Source organism: Pollachius pollachius (genome assembly GCF_949987615.1).
Source record: "Pollachius pollachius genome assembly, chromosome: 14".
Classification (NCBI taxonomy): domain Eukaryota; kingdom Metazoa; phylum Chordata; class Actinopteri; order Gadiformes; family Gadidae; genus Pollachius; species Pollachius pollachius.
In genome coordinates, this window is record NC_136947.1 from 19307883 (window position 1) to 19326917 (window position 19035).

The 19035-nt window shown below is 43.0% G+C and overlaps 2 protein-coding genes across 2 annotated transcripts; one reads left to right on the forward strand and one right to left on the reverse strand.

Moving 5' to 3' along the window:
* The first annotated feature begins 2763 nt into the window (after positions 1-2763).
* Positions 2764-14163, forward strand: pif1 (PIF1 5'-to-3' DNA helicase homolog). The gene is made up of 13 exons (XM_079750184.1): positions 2764-2792; positions 3032-3601; positions 3690-3816; positions 4179-4304; positions 4572-4725; positions 7127-7241; positions 7903-8009; positions 8326-8465; positions 9301-9407; positions 10338-10425; positions 11371-11516; positions 13557-13748; positions 14034-14163. Exons 2-13 carry the CDS (start codon positions 3053-3055, stop codon positions 14085-14087), a joined length of 1905 nt encoding a protein of 634 aa, XP_079606310.1. The 5' UTR covers positions 2764-2792; positions 3032-3052; the 3' UTR covers positions 14088-14163.
* Positions 14164-17500: 3337 nt separating this feature from the next.
* Positions 17501-18998, reverse strand: LOC307086374 (cytochrome b-c1 complex subunit 6, mitochondrial-like). Its single transcript, XM_079751563.1, has 4 exons — positions 18859-18998; positions 18346-18399; positions 18060-18221; positions 17501-17702 (listed from the first exon to the last, which is right to left on the reverse strand). The coding sequence occupies exons 1-4, from the start codon at positions 18904-18906 to the stop codon at positions 17670-17672; spliced, it is 297 nt and encodes a 98-aa protein (XP_079607689.1). The 5' UTR covers positions 18907-18998; the 3' UTR covers positions 17501-17669.
* Between the last annotated feature and the right edge of the window lie 37 nt (positions 18999-19035).

A 19035-nucleotide genomic window follows, 5' to 3' on the forward strand; every position in this document is an offset into this window, starting at 1 on the left:
CCAATCTCCTCACAGATAGTAACTCGCTCTCAGACTAGTGAAGCTAGCTTTAGCCAGGCAGACATACACTCCTGTTAATGCCTAACAACACTCACCTCGACAACTCAAACACAGAGCTTACGTTCCTTCCTGGATAGCTATTGAGGAAATCCCATCACCCTGTTTTTTTTTTAAATTACTCACTGAAAAATGTGCAAGCTGAAAACACACAAAGGTTTCAAGGCTTTGCTCCTCAGCACAATGCCACCCAATGGGTGTTACTCTAACCACTGGGCCGTGGCGGCTGCCTCGCCCTCTGGGTCAGCAGGGCCACCCGCTAACCCTCCGCAAGTGGTTATGTCCATTTAAATTGACAAACATATTGACAAACTGTTGAATTATAAGACGTGTAAGAAGTGAAATATGTAATTAGAGAAACTAGATGGCCAACAGCTGAAGCTCCTGTTAACACTCTGCCTGTGTTTGGTACCGGGAGGTGGTCATACGAGCAACGGTTGCTCTTTTGGTTCCCGGTGATTAAAGGCTCAGGATCCGTTGGCTAAACCCATCTGGTTACAGACCTGTTGGGGTTGATGATGTATGTTACTTATTGATGATGGATGTTACTTATTGTAAGTCGCTTTGGATAAAAGCGTCTGCTAAATGCCCTAAATGTAAATGTAAATGTATGTTGTGCGAGACGACAGATGCAAGTCAATTCTCTGAGCAGTTCCCACAAAACTAAAAGTTACTTTACTGTTTTACAACAAAATGTAACATTTTTTAAATATCTCTTCAATTTACAAACATTTGAATTACATAATTAAACGCACAATTCAAAAGGGATCAGGATTTGTCTCTTGCAGTTAACTACCCTATATATTTTTTCCGAACATTACATTACGGTTACCATTGAGGACAGCGGAGGGGAGGGAATCAGGCTCTCTATGGCCGGAGAATAGAATAAGGCTGTTAAGGGGAGGCTCATATAAGTGAATAATGTTATAATTAACCCTGCCACACCAGAGTTTAGCCATGCCTCCGGTTGTGTGTGTGTGTGTGTGTGTGTGTGTGTGTGTGTGTGTGTGTGTGTGTGTGTGTGTGTGTGTGTGCATGCCTGCCTGAATCTGTGCGTGTGTGAGTGTATGTGCATGTGTGTCCAACACATGCCTACCTGCCTGTGTGTATTTGTGTGCATGCACTGTGAGTGATTGTGTGTCTGTGTGTGTGTGCGCGTGCATGTGTGCCCTTTACTGTGACAAGGTGCAGCTAAAGTGTCTGCACCTTGGTATTACCTCCTCCATGCACTGATGCCTCCCACCAGGGATCTGAATGAAAGCTGCTACAGAGAACTAAACCACAACAGACATTATAGGGAGAAACACACTGGAACCAAAAACATAGACTTCAGGATAGAGTAGGCCTGCTGGTGCCAAATCCAAGCAGATCGATTGAGATATACATATCAAAAGTAAAAGTGCCTAATCTTGACCTGATATTTTGTATCACAACACATTCTATTAACTGGTTAAGATATAGTGTTGATGGTCAATTCTGTTTTCCCAAATAGTGTCCAATTATTGTCCCCAAAATAAAAGATTCCTGGACTAACTGCAACTGTATTGCTTGTATGAAATTGCCCCTCAGCACAACAAATAGTCTAGTACAGTGTACAAAATATTGTCTCCAGTAGGGAGGCACAAAGTATGAGTAGCTCACCATCGGCCTGGAGTACAGTAAAGTATGTTTAACAACAAGTGCTCACATGCTTCCAAAACGGCACGTTCACCATGCATCGCCCGAAGGCAATAACCGAGAGTCAACATGAGCATCAGAGGGTGGTGTTTACACACAACACGGCCATCAGCACAGCCGCGGCCACCTTCCGACGAACCCTTATGGACGGGACCTCATGCCTGCGGGAACTCAACAGCTAAACGTCATGATACACACGCGGCTAATCGCATCCCGCTGCAATTACAGGGCCCTGACGCAAGATGTATTTGCTAATGGATGGAAACTTTTAAGTAAAAGGCAATACGCCAAGGAAAGGCCCATTGGGAAAATGTTCTGACTTACCTGGTCTGTTTTCTCTTTTTCAATCTATCACTGCACGAGGTGAACAGCCTGGCGCTGCAATGCAGATTTCCATAAAGCAACCAGCTTTAGTTAAATATCAATGGGTCAAAGGTATAGCCTGAAACATATTAATATTTAATAGCATATTACTGATTTGATAAGGCAGAGCTTAAATATTGTTGGAATACATTTTTTAACACTGACATTTTTTTCAATACATTTTTATTTCAGTTACAGTTCGTATGAGTCATCATGCCAGCATGTGTGAAATAAATTAATGAACCCTAATTATGACCCTAATCTGGTTTGTTATATTCCACATTTTAACACTTTACATTTAACAATTTTAAATACTGATGCACATAATCCTATACAAACATCCATGAGAAGCATAGTTACATTTATATTTATATAAATTATGTTTTAAAGTTAAAGAGTATGACCAATCGATATAAAATTAACATCAAACGATGTTTGGCGTTTTCTGCTTACTCAAACAAACATTGCCGATTTTAAAAGGTCCATGTGGTTTAAAGGAACTATGACGCCCAATATTTCTCCGTGATAGGTCAGCTTCAATGCATGGGCGGGACGGCTCGTCTCTCATTGGTTTAAAGGTTAAATCGCGCTCCACCCGCCATTGGTCCATTCTGCTTGTAGCCTCAATTTGAAAACCCTTCAGAAGTTACAAAGGGATATCAGGAAAGAAGACTGCAACATGGACGTTAATTAAGGTATAACTTTATAATTTAAAAAACCCTCGAATCGTTCCCGTCTTTTGCAGATGTAAATAATCATGGCAAATTGAAAAAAAAAAAGTCGTCGCATTGTTTGCCCTATTGCGGATTGCACAAATCCTAGCGCAGCTGTTTTTTGGTGCAGTTCAGTCACTCTGCTCTTGCATTGTGCAATCTCTACGTGATAAAGCAGTGGTGTGACTACAACTAATTAATTCTGAAACGTGTTGCTTTAGGAGTTCCAGCACACCGACGTGATGGACGGAGGCGCCGGGGATCAGCTGCAGTGCTGCGCGGCGGTGGAGAGGCTGAACGCCGCGGGTCAGGCCATCAAGCGCCAGGTCATCAGGAAAGCCACTGTTCTCCTGGGTCGTAACGAGTTCCAGGAAATAATCATTCGAATAGAGGATGGTAAAGTGCCTCAAAGCTACGTGCTGAAGGAGTTCAAGCTGTTCACCAAGTTTGTCAAGGAGGGGAAATGCACTGTTCAACTGCTACCCGAAAACATCCAGTTGCTCATCTCCAACTGTCCCCCCGACCAACTGAACGTCTTCCTCAAGACCCTCAGTATCAAACATCAAGCATGGCAGACCCTCAAACCCCTGACCTACCGGGATAAACTGAAAGCGGCTCTGCCCCGCAGTTTTGAAACGATCAGCCCTTTACAGCAGAGGGATGTGCAGAAGGCCAACGAACTGAGGAGCAAGGTTGCTTCCAAAGGCCTAGCAGACCGGACTAATAATACGATGAGGACTGTTCCAGGACAACAGGTCAAAAGACCAAGAAGTGACTGTGATTTCAGCCCTGTGAGTTGAATAAACTCAACAATAGTATTATTATATTTCGTTAGAAATTTTGCCCGATCTTCTTTACACAATTGCATTGTGTTTTCAGAGTAAGGGAAACCCCAGCAAGAGGCCGGTGCTTTCTCTCCCGGTAGCTCGTAAGCTGAACAAAGAACAGGCCGCTGTCCTCACTGCTGTGCTCTCTGGAAAGAATGTATTCTTCACCGGAAGTGCAGGTATGGATGTACATGTGTGTCTCATGTGCTGCCCGTATGAAGCTGTTTGCACACTGCCACAACAAACAGAACAGCCACAACCTTAGGATGGGACATGGTTACCAACAAAACCATTCATCTGACAGCAGCTCATCATCACCGCCGAGTACGGCACACTCGCCCAATGTTTTGTTTTTGGGGCAGTGATTAAAGATTGCTTTTACCGTAATAATGAAGTTGTGAACATTTCCAAACGCCATAGTGTAGTTCTCATTGTCTTTGGAACGGTCTCAATATTATGAGTAGGTAACCAACCAATAGATTATACTGGCACACATCCGCCTCCAATCAAAATATCTAAATGTAGCTTTACTCTTTAACAGGCACAGGAAAGTCTTTTCTCCTGAAGAGAATCGTGGGCTCTCTGCCTCCAAAGAGCACCTACGCCACAGCCAGCACGGGGGTGGCTGCCTGCCACATCGGAGGGACAACACTGCACAGCTTTGCCGGTGAGTTTCGCCTGACTGGACAAACGTGTGTGTGTGTGTGTGTGTGTCAGTTAAAGGCTGTGTGTGTGTGTGTCAGTTAAAGGCTGTGTGTGTGTGTGTGTGTGTGTGTGTGTGTGTGTCAGTTAAAGGCTGTGTGTGTGTGTCAGTTAAAGACTGCGTGTGTGTGTCAGTTAGAGACTGCGTGTGTGTGTCAGTTAGAGACTGCGTGTGTGTCAGTTAGAGACTGTGCGTGTGTGTCCTGAGATAGAGACGGTGTGTGTGTTTCAGGGATCGGCTCCGGCGCCGCCCCCCTGGAGCAGTGCATCGAGCTGGCCCAGCGGCCCGGTGTGCTGCCGCACTGGACCCTGTGCCGCCACCTCGTCATCGACGAGGTCTCCATGGTGGACGCCCCGCTGTTTGACAAGCTGGAGGCCATCGCCAGGTATGTACACCAGAGTTCATCTAAAGCTACTCTGGACTGTCCACGTTTCTTTGAAGAAACTTTGTCATTCAAATTGAGGGCATTTAGCAGAAGTTTTTTTTTTTTTACAAAGCTACTGACAATAAGTACATTTGTCAGAAGCAGGTCAAAAATATATAACTGTCGGAACAGTAAGGATGTTCATAGAACCAAGTGCAAATCACTAGGTTAACCCATTCCCCATATACAACAAAGATAGCTAGGATAAGATGCTACACAACTAAGTACTTTATTTAAAGAAAATTGAAGTGCCAGGACTTGCAACATGCAATAAGTAGGAGGGGTGGGAGGGCGTTGCTATGCATAGCCTAGGTGATTCTGAGTCTTTTGTGGAAGCTTGTCAACGACCACTCTAACTCTTTTGTCTAGCACCTGAATAGTTATTTATTTTATTCTCAGATTTTGATTGTGTGCATCTCAGGAACTACCCTTTATCATACACTGAATATTCACGTCGGCATCGAGTAGTAAAAAGGTGGCAAAGATCAGCTTTTTGTCTGTGAAAGGGAGAACAGGAGTTAGAATAAAAAACAATTTTGAATAAGCTTAAAAAAATATTCTGGATCTCTTGAGGCTGTCTGATGCTCTTAGTATTGATTTCCATTGGTTGATTTGATCTTCCTCTCACCGGTCAATGCAGAGGCAAGCCGAACCATGGGCCCCGACATTAAAGGACAAATCCGGTGTAAAATGGATTTGGGATATGTTTGGTATGATAACGAGTTGGAACGTTCGTTTTGGAGCACAAAAAACGCATAAAGACGCTTCCTTCAGTTGGCTGTTTTTAGCCGATTCTATCAAAACGCTATAAACTTGGAACGATAGGGGCATGTGTTATGGTTAAAAAAATTGCTATTTGAAAACCCCTTAAAAGGCTAGAAGTAGCCCGACACTTCTTTAGTAGTATAATAAGGGTCTTGACATATAAAACGTGGCATTGATAACTTGTAAGTGTACAGATTGTTTATTAAAAAGGACATTTCATACACACAGTACCGTAGATATCAGTAGATCAACCGTCGACGCCATCTTGTTCTTAAGACTCGATAGGTAGATTGACGAACACAGAGATTGTGACATCCGTCAGCAACACGCAAGCTCTGTGTTCGCCAATCTACTTATCAAGTCAAAAAATGGGGGCTAAAAACAGCCAACTTAAGAATGCTTCTATGCACACTTTTTTGCTCCCGAACGAACATTCCAACTCGTTATCAAACTAAACATATCCCAGATCCATTTTACACCGGATTTGTCCTTTAACACACCTCCCTATTGTGCTCTTGGTGGTGAAGATAGCAGACTGTCTTATTACCCCCCTTGTATTTAAGAAGGGCTTTAATCTGGTTCTGGCTGGTTTTAACCAGCCTTTACAAATGCTCTCTTTTATGCTGACCTGTGGTCTGCATAAAAAAACTATTTCACTAGCTGAAAGCATCCCCGGCCTTTATCAACCCTATGGGGGACACTCATGTGTAGCCATTGTTCCATTTTTCCTCTTTTCCACTGACAGTGAAAAGTTTATTTTCTGAAAGATTGTCCAAAAAACAACCCAGTGCTGTGCGTTATCGTTTTCAAAAATTTGGTGAAATTGATGGACTTTGTCTCATTGTGTGCATGTGTTTGTGTAAAATGCTTGGCTAATGCAGTCCTAAATGAATGACTGCATTCCCCCTCACTTACACACATTATAGTCTCCTTACTCTAAATGCGTCTTAATCTCCATGTAACTACCCATGGTTTACGCACCTCACATTGAACCTTTTTAAATTAGATGGTTTATTCAGATTTGTTGTCAGCCTAATCCTTATTCACTCGTTGTCTGCATTATACACATGTTAATAAAAGGATTGGCTTCGTGTTCTGCTGCTGAATATCTGACGGCATTAACTGATCAAGCAAAACAAATGTTTGTATCGAGGAAATACTGTCCAAGTTCTCATTGAACAGACTACAAGTTCAAAGGCTACAGGCCCAATTCAAAGGTTTATTCTTGCTTTCGGGAGGGGATGCCGCCACAGTCGTGCATCCCTTTTTCCATTACAACATCACTTGACTAATTGGGCTCCCCACACAGCAGTTCGTCTGGTTTCACTTATACCCCAAGGCCTATCTTCTTTCAATCTTACGTCACCAATTTGGCTATTGGAGTATTGAAGTGTGTACACCTATTCCTTCGGGCTGACTTTTATCCAAATTAAGAAGTGGAGCTGAGAACAATCCCATGCCAACGTATTTATTCGTCAGATTCTTCCAGTTGCAGCAGTAACGGTGGATGGATGTCTGCAGTTATTAACGACACAGATCCACAGTTTGAATGCCTTCCGTCTTAAACCTACTGTTTGCGTGACCTCTCTGGTTGTAGGTCTGTGCGGCGTTCAACGGAGCCGTTCGGAGGCATCCAGCTCATCATGTGTGGGGACTTCCTCCAGCTGCCTCCCGTCTCCAAGGGGAAGGAGAAGGCAGCCTTCTGCTTCCAGGTCAGATTATGCCGGAAGGCACTCAAGTATTGGTTGCTGCTGGTGGGCTTCTAATGTGGAACTGCGCCAGGATGCAACCCAAAGTCAAGAATGGAGTATCGCCGGCACCTAGCTTAACGAGATTCTCACTTAGGAAATCTTTTCAATCTTGGTCCTGTCTCAAGTTTCCCCAACCGCTGTTTCCACCTCTCTACCAAAAGCTTTTTTTAAAGGGTTGGCTTGATTAAGTTCCAGCAATAAGGTAGTAGCTTCAATCGCCAATCTCTGCAGCCCCCTTGAGCAAGATGCTCAACCCCTAGCTGCTCATTAACGACATTAATAAATCATCAATTTCTGTCTTTCGAAGAAAGCATCTACTAATTGAGTTACTAGAAAATGTATATACTGTATAAATATTTTTGCCTTTTTGAAGCTAAATTGATCAGTTGTTGGGATGTTGTTGGTGCATCCTTGTGTAGTGACCTGTCTATATTTACCATAAACCGCTTTAGATGAAGCATCTGTTAAACGTTTACCATCTAAACGCTAGATGGTAAATTGATAGAGTTGCAGATGTCTTTTGTTTGCCGTCCTCTGTACAATTGATCGGTTGCTGGGGACTCTGTCTCCCGAGAGAGCTCGGCCTGACCCCCCCCCCCCCCCCCCCCCCGACCGGCTGCAGGCCCGCAGCTGGAGGAAGGTGATCCAGGTGAACATGGAGCTGACGGAGGTGCGGCGACAGACGGACCAGTCGTTCATCTCCCTCCTGCAGGCGGTGCGCGTGGGCAGGTACTGTCACACCGCTGGAAGGATGGAACGTGTTCAGCTTCATGTCTGCCTAGTCACACACACGCCAACGGGGTCACTAGTCAGTTTATGTTTTTTTATTATCGAATGTGCAACTGGTCATTCTGTACAGTAGCATACTTATGACACAGTGGTCATGTATGTAGTTGAAGGCATAAGTAAAAATCAGCTCCCAAATAACAATTGTACGAAAAAAAGAGCGACAGTAATAAAGGTATAACAGAGGATGAGAAATATGTTTTTGTTATAATTCAATAATTTGTATATTTATTTGATTTATTATATCTATGGTTTTCAGGATCACTGAAGAAATTACCGCAAAGCTGATGGAGAGTGCCTATCACAAAATAGAGAGGGACGGTATCCTGGCAACCAGACTGTGTACGCACAAGGATGACGTGGAGCTCACAAACGAGAACAAACTCAAGCAGTTACCAGGTTTCACGTCTTTTTATTTCTTTAAACTTTTAGTTGGCTGCAACTTCAGCCGTATTATGAGGTGGAAGATACCTTAGGCGTGAGAGACAGTGAGGTGACAATTGGCCTTTATTTTATTGGGTGGGTCGTATCGGGGAGCCTTGAAGAGGCAGCTCCAAACAATGGCACAACTGAGACACCTATTTTGTTTCTTAGGATTTTATTTGTACGAGCTGTGCTCTTTTGCCTCCGTCTGTCACCTTTTGTTTTATTCATCTGCCTGACTGGTCAACCTTGACCAGTACTTTCCTTTGTTTTCTTCTTTTTTGGGGGGGCAAATTATTACAGTGATGTTTGCGGTGTTTTAAATAATTTGGGCCATTTCATGTAGTAATCTTGTCGATTTAGTTTCATCCTCCTTTTGCGGGAACTATGGTGATTTAAAAAAAACGATTGACGAGAGGGTATGCATGGCGGTAATGTAGCCACCACACCCAGTTTGGGACATTCATTATACTGTAAGGGCTTCAATCAGTGGGTCATGTAATCTGAGAACATTGAGATGCCACTTTAAGTACCATAAGAACGAATACGATACAAAATAAATGGAGGGGGAAGGAAAGCATTGACACCTAAAATTATGCTAACCCAGAAAATGACCATAATGAGTCGACCACTGGAACACGCACACCTGTGGCAATCAAGGTGTATTTTGTTATCTTTGTTTTTTCTTGTCTTGAGTTAAAGACATTTTTCTTGGCTAGACTGTCATTATGATCTTTTATGTATTATGTTATTGCATGTTGACTTAAGTAGTACAGCACCAATCTATTGTTGTCCTCTCCCCGTCCCTCAGGGTCAGTGCATGTGTTTGAGGCGCTGGACAGCGACCCCTCCCTGGTGAAGACCATCGACGCCCAGAGCCCCGTCAGCAGAGCGCTGCAGCTCAAAGTGGGCGCCCAGGTAGGCCTGAGGGGTTGCCATGCAACTCTGACATAAAAATCTGTTCTTTAATTATCTTACCCTGTTCTATAATTATCTTTGATAGAATCGTCTTATCCTAGCCCTATTTGTGACCCTTAAATACAGTGAATAGCATGATCATACATCATCCTTTTGGGTCACCAAATGATTCTGCTAATAAAACACAATGACTTTCAACCCAATGTTCTTGATGGAATCGCGGTTTGACCCAATGAATGGTTGTGATCTTGATATTCTGTTCATGCCGCACCATTTTAAGTTGGAACGGCTTAAGAGTAAGTGAGTGCTATCCTATCCGAGGGGAAATTGTAATTCTCCATTTGTTGGATGCTACACTCTCTCAAGTGTAGTCTTCCAAATGATATATTGTCATGGAGGGTGAGAAAAAATTGACGGTGGTAACCGGTTGTCATGGTGAGAAATGACCTTCAGTTATCAAACCAATTTGGTGCGTTTAGAGTAGGTGTGGTGAAAGCGTCCACCTGCAGAGAGAGAGAGAACACTTTCAGCCAGTATGGGGGTGGGGTTCGAGCACTTTGGGAAAATTGGGATTTAGAAATCGTATGTAAATTCATGAGGAGCCATTTTGATATTTCTATTATGATGTGGTTGTGTGGTTGTCTCGTATCTGAACCTCGTTGTGCAACCACCAAGGTCTTTTTTTTTTTTTTTGAGCGAGCAAGTTTGTAATTGCTTTAACTTTTTTGGTTTGTCGGTTTAATGGTACAGTCATAAGTTATCGTACTGTCAAATAAGTCCATTTCACAAACCATAAATAGAACCACTTACACCTGGCAAATCTTTAGATTTCTATCAACGAATAGCCTTCCCCTGTGAACACTGTTCAGTGGCATGTGGAGGAAGAGGTTTAAATCCTGAGTTTTGTGTACGTTGTGTTTGTATTTGAAGGTCATGCTCACCAGGAACCTGGAGGTGGAGCGGGGTCTGGTGAACGGAGCGAGGGGAGTGGTGCTGGGCTTTGAAACGGGCAAACAAGGTCATTAATTATTTGTGTTTATTTATAGGCTTATCTGTGCATGACTGTCCGCACCATGTTCAGCATGTAATGGAATGGAAATGACGTGGTATAGATGCGAGTTCAGGATAGTGTTGTGTGTACGGTGTGGGACTCTCAGACGGAGGGTACTGGGTACCCATCGTCCACGGCATGCTGCTCCTTCATGTTGACATGGTCTGGTTAACGGTAACTTGCTTAAATTATATTTGGGTCAAATCATTACTTAAAGATTAATTAAATTAATCTTAATTTATAGAAATGAGATACCCCAACCAACCATGTTTTTAAACGAGGAGCCTCAGCTGGTACCAGACATGAGTCCTTTCAGACATGCAGACATGAGTCCTTTCAGACATGCAGACATGAGTCCTATCCGACATGCAGACATGAGTCCTATCCGACATGCAGACATGAGTCCTATCCGACATGCAGACATGAGTCCTATCCGACATGCAGACATGAGTCCTATCCGACATGCAGACATGAGTCCTATCCGACATGCAGACATGAGTCCTATCCGACATGCAGACATGAGTCCTATCCGACATGCAGACATGAGTCCTATCCGACATGCAGACATGAGTCCTATCCGACATGCAGACATGAGTCCTATCCGACATGCAGACATGAGTCCTATCCGACATGCAGACATGAGTCCTATCCGACATGCAGACATGAGTCCTATCCGACATGCAGACATGAGTCCTATCCGACATGCAGACATGAGTCCTATCAACATTCAGACATGAGTCCTATCAACATTCAGACATGAGTCCTATCAACATACAGACATGAGTCCTATCAGACATACAGACATGAGTCTTATCAGACATACAGACATGAGTCTTATCAGACATGCAGACATGAGACATGGATCAAATGAACCCTTAATGCCACACTAACTCTCCACCAACCGGACCGCAGGTCTGCCCCGTGTGCGTTTCCTGTGTGGCGCCACGGAGGTGCTGAAACGCGAGCGCTGGATGTTCAAGGTTGGGGGCGGGCTTTACGTCAGCCGCCAGCAGCTGCCACTCAAACTGGCCTGGGCCATCTCCATCCACAAGAGTCAGGTGAGCGGGTTCCCCGTGGATCTCCCTGATGGCACACTAGGGGGGGGAATCCCTCTGTCTGCATGGGCTTCCACCAAACACATTTAGTTTAGAATAGCGCATCCAGAGATGAGGGTAATTAGGTGTGTGTGTGTGTGTGTGTGTGTGTGTGTGTGTGTGTGTGTGTGTGTGTGTGTGTGTGTGTGTGTGTGTGTGTGTGTGTGTGTGCCATATAAATGGATAGGCTACTCATGAGTGGGAGGCACTCCTGGGGAAACCGCAGACATTTTCATCATTAATCATTGGAACCTGAAAAGGATTGTGCATCACAAATAGAAAAACTCACTGGCCATTTCCATGACTCATTATTTAATGGGAAGATTACTTGCGTGAGTCATGAGATGAATTGCTCTCCTCGGGGTCTGATTTAAAGATGCACATTGACATACAGTGTGTAGAATTATTATGGCATCTAGCGGAACGCAATTAGCAGAAATGTAATATTCGATTCATAATTGTTTTAATCGTAGTAAAATCCCATGAAAATAAGAATGGCGTTTTATTTATTTTTTAGAATGAGGGCTTTATGTCTCCACAGGGAGCGGTCATAAAAAAAATGGATCATTTTGGAAGCTTCTACTAGTACCTTACAGGCCAGTAGTTTTTTTTCCCGCTTTTTTCTCTTTCCAAATGAACTTTTGCTGCCAGTAGCCAGACGCATACAACTCTCTTCTGCCTTAGGTGGTGTCGTACCGGAAATCACCACCCTGTAGAACAATATATCTTTCCTACCGGCACGTTCCGCTCTCTGGTTCAGAATTGACCTAAGGTCACTTTCTGGAACGTGATGGGAATCTGGGTAATTGAGTTCATGGGCTATTGCCCAAATGTCATTCTGGTTTGATGCATGTCTTCAAGCAAGATGCAGGTGGAATAATGGCGTTTTTCCATTTCTCTTACAAAACAATTAGCTTGTTGAAATATGACAGATTCCGTTCACATTAGTAAAGGCTTAAAGACGACATTGGACGATGTTTCACACTATATGATCGCTGAAATCGATATTCAACTTGTTTCTTTCCTAAAATCAAGGACATCGTGAGGCACTCTGAGAAATATTTTTGAAACGTTATCAATGTGTAAACAGAGCATATTTAAATAAATCTGCTCTGAGCTTTTGAGATAAAGAAGCAAAACGGTGAATATTGAACATCGAACTGAATTCCTCATCGCGGATATCATTGTGTGTCGCCATCTGAAACAACCCAAATACATTGAATGGGTCCAAGACGGATCACTTTATGCTAAGCTATACTATAAAACTTTATTGGCAATTAAAGTTAGTGTTGTTGCGTCATCGACGCGTATCATTAGAAGAACGCCCTCAGGCGGGAAGCGCCCGGAAGCGTTGTTAGTGTACACCCAGTTTTGGGAGAGGTGGGTGAGTTCCTTTTTGAGTTTTGACCAATTGGAAATTGTTGTGAAAATTCTTCTAACTAATGTATTGACAACGCAACTCCTAATAAAAGATTTAACAAAATTTTAAGTAAAAAAAATCTAATAAAGGGTAAAAGTAGTCTCTAGAGAGGCAACACGACAAGCGTCCAGGGGTTGAAGCGCTGCAGTGAGCCCAAACAGTGGGCACACTGCTGGGTTAAGAGCAGGGACCCATCCTTGAAGGCCCAGCGGCAGAAAGGGATGCCACTGCTCCTTTCAGTCCTCTCAGGAATGTTGATGTGGTATTGCTGCATCTTGGGTTAGGGTGTCCACCATGGCCGTCTCAGTTCCCCTCAAGGGTGACACAGTGAGATGGTTGCTATAGATAACTAGGGGGTCTCAGTGACTTGGGAACATGGCTTATAGAAATAGCCATAACAAAATATGACATAGCAGAACAATTGGGATTTCAATTTGACGTTTTGAAGTTTCAGTTAAAATGTCTCTTACTCTTATTGCCACAGGATCTCAAACGAAGCTAATCTTTGGTTTGGGTGACCCCAGTAGAGTATGATGATGATGTTGAAGCCCAAGAATAAGACTTGTTTTTGAATGTTGTACCAGGGAATGACACTGGACTGCGTGGAGATCTCCCTGGCTCGTGTGTTTGAGTGCGGCCAGGCGTACGTGGCCCTCTCCCGAGCAAAGACCCTGGAGGGGCTCAGGGTCATGGACTTTGACCCCCGGGTGGTCCGGGCCGACCCCGACGTCCTCCTCTTCTATAAGCAGCTGAGGAAGGAGAGGCTGCTGATGCAGGTGGGTGTGGAGTCTTAACGGCTTAGCTTACAAACCTCATCATTGATCACCCCAAACCAGCTGGATACCTCTGCTTTCTTGTTTACATTTTACAACTAATTTTGTGTATGTAGTTTAGGGATAATAGTCTTGCCTTTAGGTTATAATGTTGGATATTATATTGAAAATATAATAATTACATTTTCTTTTTGAAGAAATTATCAATTGAATGTCCCTTGACTTTTTCCATTTCAAATCAAGGCTAAAAGTACAGATTATTCACTTTCCCTTTTTGTATCTCTATAGGCCTCCATGGATGAATTTGTCGGCAGAAACAAAAAGGATAACCACTTGCGGTAGTCCCTTGACTTCCACCCGTGATGGCCTGTGCACTATGTTTACTTTAGATTTCGGCCCTGTCCGTAATGCATCATGTTATGTCCCGAGTGTAACCATGGAATCACTCGGAGCGCTCTCTGGACAGTCAACTGAATTATCAACGGGTAATTTGAGTTATACCTCCCTCTAGTGCCGAAAGTGCAACACAACATTTTATTTATTTTTATATTCATTTTTATTTATAACTATGGAGAATGTTTTACAGAAATAAAGTGTTATTTTAATTATTTTGTAGTAAAATGACTTAAGTTGTGGCAAAAAAAAAATAACCTGGCAAAAAGGTTTGCAAAGCCTGACAGTAGCTGCTGGTCTCAAGCAGGTTTTCAAATGATCCAGTTATGGTAAAATGGTATTTGCACATTATCTTGGAAAAGGCTGACTGCCATAAAAGCCAAACAATGCGGTCAAGGAGGTAGCACATTCTCATGTTTGGATACTTTTAGTCATTTCCAAAATTTTCCATGAAACCTGGACTTAAGCTCAATATCAACTTGTACTAACTCAAAATAGGTCATTTACGTGAATCGTGTAGATCCGAAGATTCTTTTAAGGGGGAGACGACTGACCTACCAGCCAACCAACCATAGACTGTATAATAACCGACTGTATAATGAGCGAGAAACAAGTTTGCTATCTTCACAATAAAAAAAATCTTTGGCCAAATGACTCGTGTTCCACGACCCCCCCCCCCCCCCCCCCCCCATCGTTCCAGTCTTAGAGTGGACTGCTCAGTCGTCAGCGAGTTACAGATATAAGTTTTGAGGTAAGTAGTAACCTGACAAAAAAATGTATGCTATATAATTTTAACGTTGCTTAAGTAAATTATTAGCTAGACCAGTTCTACGGCACCCAGTTAATGCGAAAATAATACGTTTGTGAAGGCTAATCTCCACAGCATCCGTTTTGTTATCTGATATTACTGACGGTTATGTCATTGTGGTCAGATTTGAGAGGGATGAAAACGAACATGTAATGAAAAAATACACATCCGTGTGTGGTTTAATGATTCGCTAGCAGTAATGGAAACACCAACTCTTACGGATCATTAAACCTGGACGGAATCACTTGGGTTTAGCCTTAACAAACGTTTATGATAAATGAGCCCTGACCCAAACGATAAATATTCAGATGATTATCTTTTCAGAATGAGAGAACTTAAAGAGGATGAAGCATTGTATGTAGCACAGCTTGAATCAGGGCTTAAGTGCAGGTGGAGCTGGGCTTGGCTAAAGCTGGAGGTGAAAACGGAGGTGAAGGGACAGCAGTACAGCTTCCCGCTGTCACAATATTTTTAAAAAATCGACAAAGCGGGCTATTCCAAGTGCAGCCTTTTCGCTAAGAAAATAAATTATGGCAAAAAGGGCTCCCATGCTCTCATGACTCATGAGTTATGCGAATTGGCTTATGATAGGACCTGGGTCTAATAATTCATGATATTTTCTTTGAGCACAGGGTATCTGCAGTTCCTTATTATGTTATGCTTTTTCATAGCAAAGTGATCCCAGTGAATCCTAATACTTTTCCTGAGATATAACTGGCATGCATTCCTTGTGCTTTTTTGTGCATTGAACCACAATGTTATTTTCTTTATAGGGCAGACAGACACTTGTCCATACACTGCATGACAAACAGCTGCAAGTTTTCATGAACTTTCTGGCCTGCTTTGTCAAATCTGAACACCTGAATCTGATGCCCAAATCCCTGGCTACTCTTGAACTTGACAACAAGCTGCTACCTTTGAGGGAGATGTATGTGGGACGGGAGGCTAGTAGATTCAGATCAGAACATCCACAACATCCTGTGAGTACATAAAAATGAATTATTAAAAAATTGGTATCGATACTCAGTATGGTGTATCTCCATTTTAGGGGTGCCCAAGAACGTGTAACGTTTTTCCATATAATTCCACCTACTATAAGTATTGTTGATCTGTTTCAGCTACTGAAGCCATTCCTGCAGGAAGTGTCCCAGGCATACAAAACCTGTGCAAAATACCTGCAAAAGAAGCTGCCTTTGCAGAGTGAAACTCTGCAATCTTTGTCAGCTGTGGACCCAATTGTGAGAGGGCACTCCCTAACCACAATCAACTTGAGGAAGCTCACACATATGGGTCACCTGCTGCCACCAGATGCTGACACAGACCAAGAAATTCTGCGTTTTAATGTTGACCAGGCGCTTCCCAGTTTTCAGAATGGAGAGGATGTTGTCAAGTGGTGGGCCATCGTCTTCAATACAGGGAAGTATCCCGCACTGTGTCAGGCAGTCAAGGCTGCCCTCTTAATTTTCCATGGTGCCCTGGTTGAGTCGTCATTCAGTGTCATGGGGAACATCATTGATCAACATCAATGAAAATCACCACCCTCAGTGCTGTGCAGACTGTTTAATACACTTTGCAGACCAGGAACCAGACTGGGGTGGAAATGTTCAGAAGGGATGATTTGAAGTTTGGGGAGGTAGATAGGAGGCTGTGTTCCAACATTAGTGCAGCTGGAACTAGGGACAAAGCCCAACGACAGGAAAATCAGCTTGAAATCAGGGAAAGGAGGGTTGAGTTTGGCTGCCAGCCATCTACCAGTGCTGCTGGTAATAGGGCAGAGGTGGTGAACGATAGTGTGGCCCGAAAGAGGCACATTGCCAAGCAGAGAAACGGGCCCTTGAAAGGCTTGTCCAGGCCAAAAGGATGAAAAAATGAAATTAATATTACGTTGATATATTGCCAAATTTGGCCAATGGGATTTACTGTTTACCTGTCCTAAATGTTCATGTGTGGTATAGCGCCCCCATGTGGCAGCAGAAATAATGGATATAGTGGATAGACCTTTTCACATTTAAAATGTTCTTAACTGACCAGTTTATGGGTTATTAAATGTGCCTTTTTTACCATAAGAAAATGTTGTCTTTTCCCTTTATTTTCTTCATGGAGTACACCGGAATGCTTAATTTACATGTTAAAATAGCAAAATTTGGCTGGGAGGGATTCCCCCAGACCCCCATACAACAGTTTAGTTTGTCACCTTTTTCAACCCAAATGAGTTTGCAGGTATGTTAATTTGGAAGTAATATAAAGTGTAAGTTGCAAGTAAATCAACCTCTTCACTAACTGGATATCGCATAAATGTAGAGAGTCTGACATACAATTTTTCAATTAAGTGATAAGGGAACTTTAGATTTTGAACGCTATCACGCTATCTACCCATCGATCATGATCGATGTAATGGGTCCCCTGAGGTAGGTGGACCCTCGACTTTTGATGTCAAACACAGGAAAAGACAGATTTTCATACCACTTTTAAAGGCTAATCACACTCACAACTGGTGGCATAACATCACCCCTTTTAAAGTTCCAGGAACTTGGGTCATGAATAAGGAACAGCATTATAGCTGATCATAAAATAATTTTATTATGACTTGGAATATCAAATCTTTTCAAAATAAAACTGACAGTTAAACCATTTCCCTGAAACGTATTGTACAACTCTAGCATTTTAAACCACTTCCCCGAATCAGTGGACATAACCAACGGGGACTGGACAAGGCAGATGGTTCACTTGACGCTGTGGAAGAGCTTGTGTGCCACCTGTAATAAAGAGATGAATGGTATTTAGTATATATTTCGAAACAATATCCCCATTCACTCATATTGCAGACTCACATGACCCACAGCAAGTAGAGGCATCATCATGGCACTACAGAAGAGGATTAGGCGCACATTTGAGTTCTGACTTTAAAGTCATAACTCAAAAAAGAATCACCTAATCCTCTTCCGTATTGGACCAACATGTGTTGCTCATTGCATAATCATGAGTCAACTTGTTTTATGAACCAGTGCACATAGACTTATCTTGCTTAGCTTCTGAACTCATAGTTGTGATTCTTTGCAACACCTGTAGTTGTGTGTACGACACCCCGACCTCTGAAAGGCCCCATTACGTACACAGTGGTCCCGGGCGTGGAGGAAGTCAAACAGCTCCTCGGTGCACTCCTCACTGGTGTTGGACCTGGCGCCCACCCTGGCCTCGCACGTCTCCAGACGCTCCTTGTAGTGCACGCAGTGTTCCGTCTGCTCACACTTCTCTCGTAGTGTGTCCAGGGGGTCCTGTGAGGCAACAGTTGGTCACTACACAGGAGTACAATTTCAAAGCAGTCATCATTGTCACGGAGTGCAGTATCATCAGAAAGACCCCATAATGTAATGTTACAGCTGGTGCACAGACACATACCACCAGGTCTTCTTCCTCCTCTTCCTCTTCCTCCTCTTCTTCTTCTGGTGTCTCCTGTCATCATTAAAAGATTGAGTTGCTGTTATATATTTAGAAGGACATGGTCTGGTCCTTCTACAACATTTGAACCCCAACGAGTATAAAGTAGTTTTTACAAATTTGAACTATAAAAAAGGATCATTCAAAAACAAGTGTACATACAATTTACAATAATATAATCTGGAAACCACGCGAGATGTTGCAACGAAACCTTGGTTGACCCCGATATAATTAACCCAGTGCTAGTACACTGACAAACGAATGTGTTTGACCATAGGTAACATAACATATCCATGAGTATTCATTGTTGATGAATATCGTATATATATCATTTAAACAAACATAAGACATACAATTACCGGTGTAGTCCCATACGGTAATCATAATGGCGCTTGCATGTTCTGTAACTTTGATCACTGGTTACCTCTCATGACACTCCCTAAATTATAAACGATTATGAATTAAATAGTTTACCTCCTCGTCGGGGTCGTCGTACGCGATCATTTTGTTTTCGAAACCCATGATTTAAGGCCCTATTTGGTCGAAATTATCTCCGGAGTGGATTGATTTACTTGGAGGACGTTTTAGGTCACACGCAGGAAACGACTAGAAAGTTGGCCGGATAGGAACGTTGTTCTTATTATCTGCAGT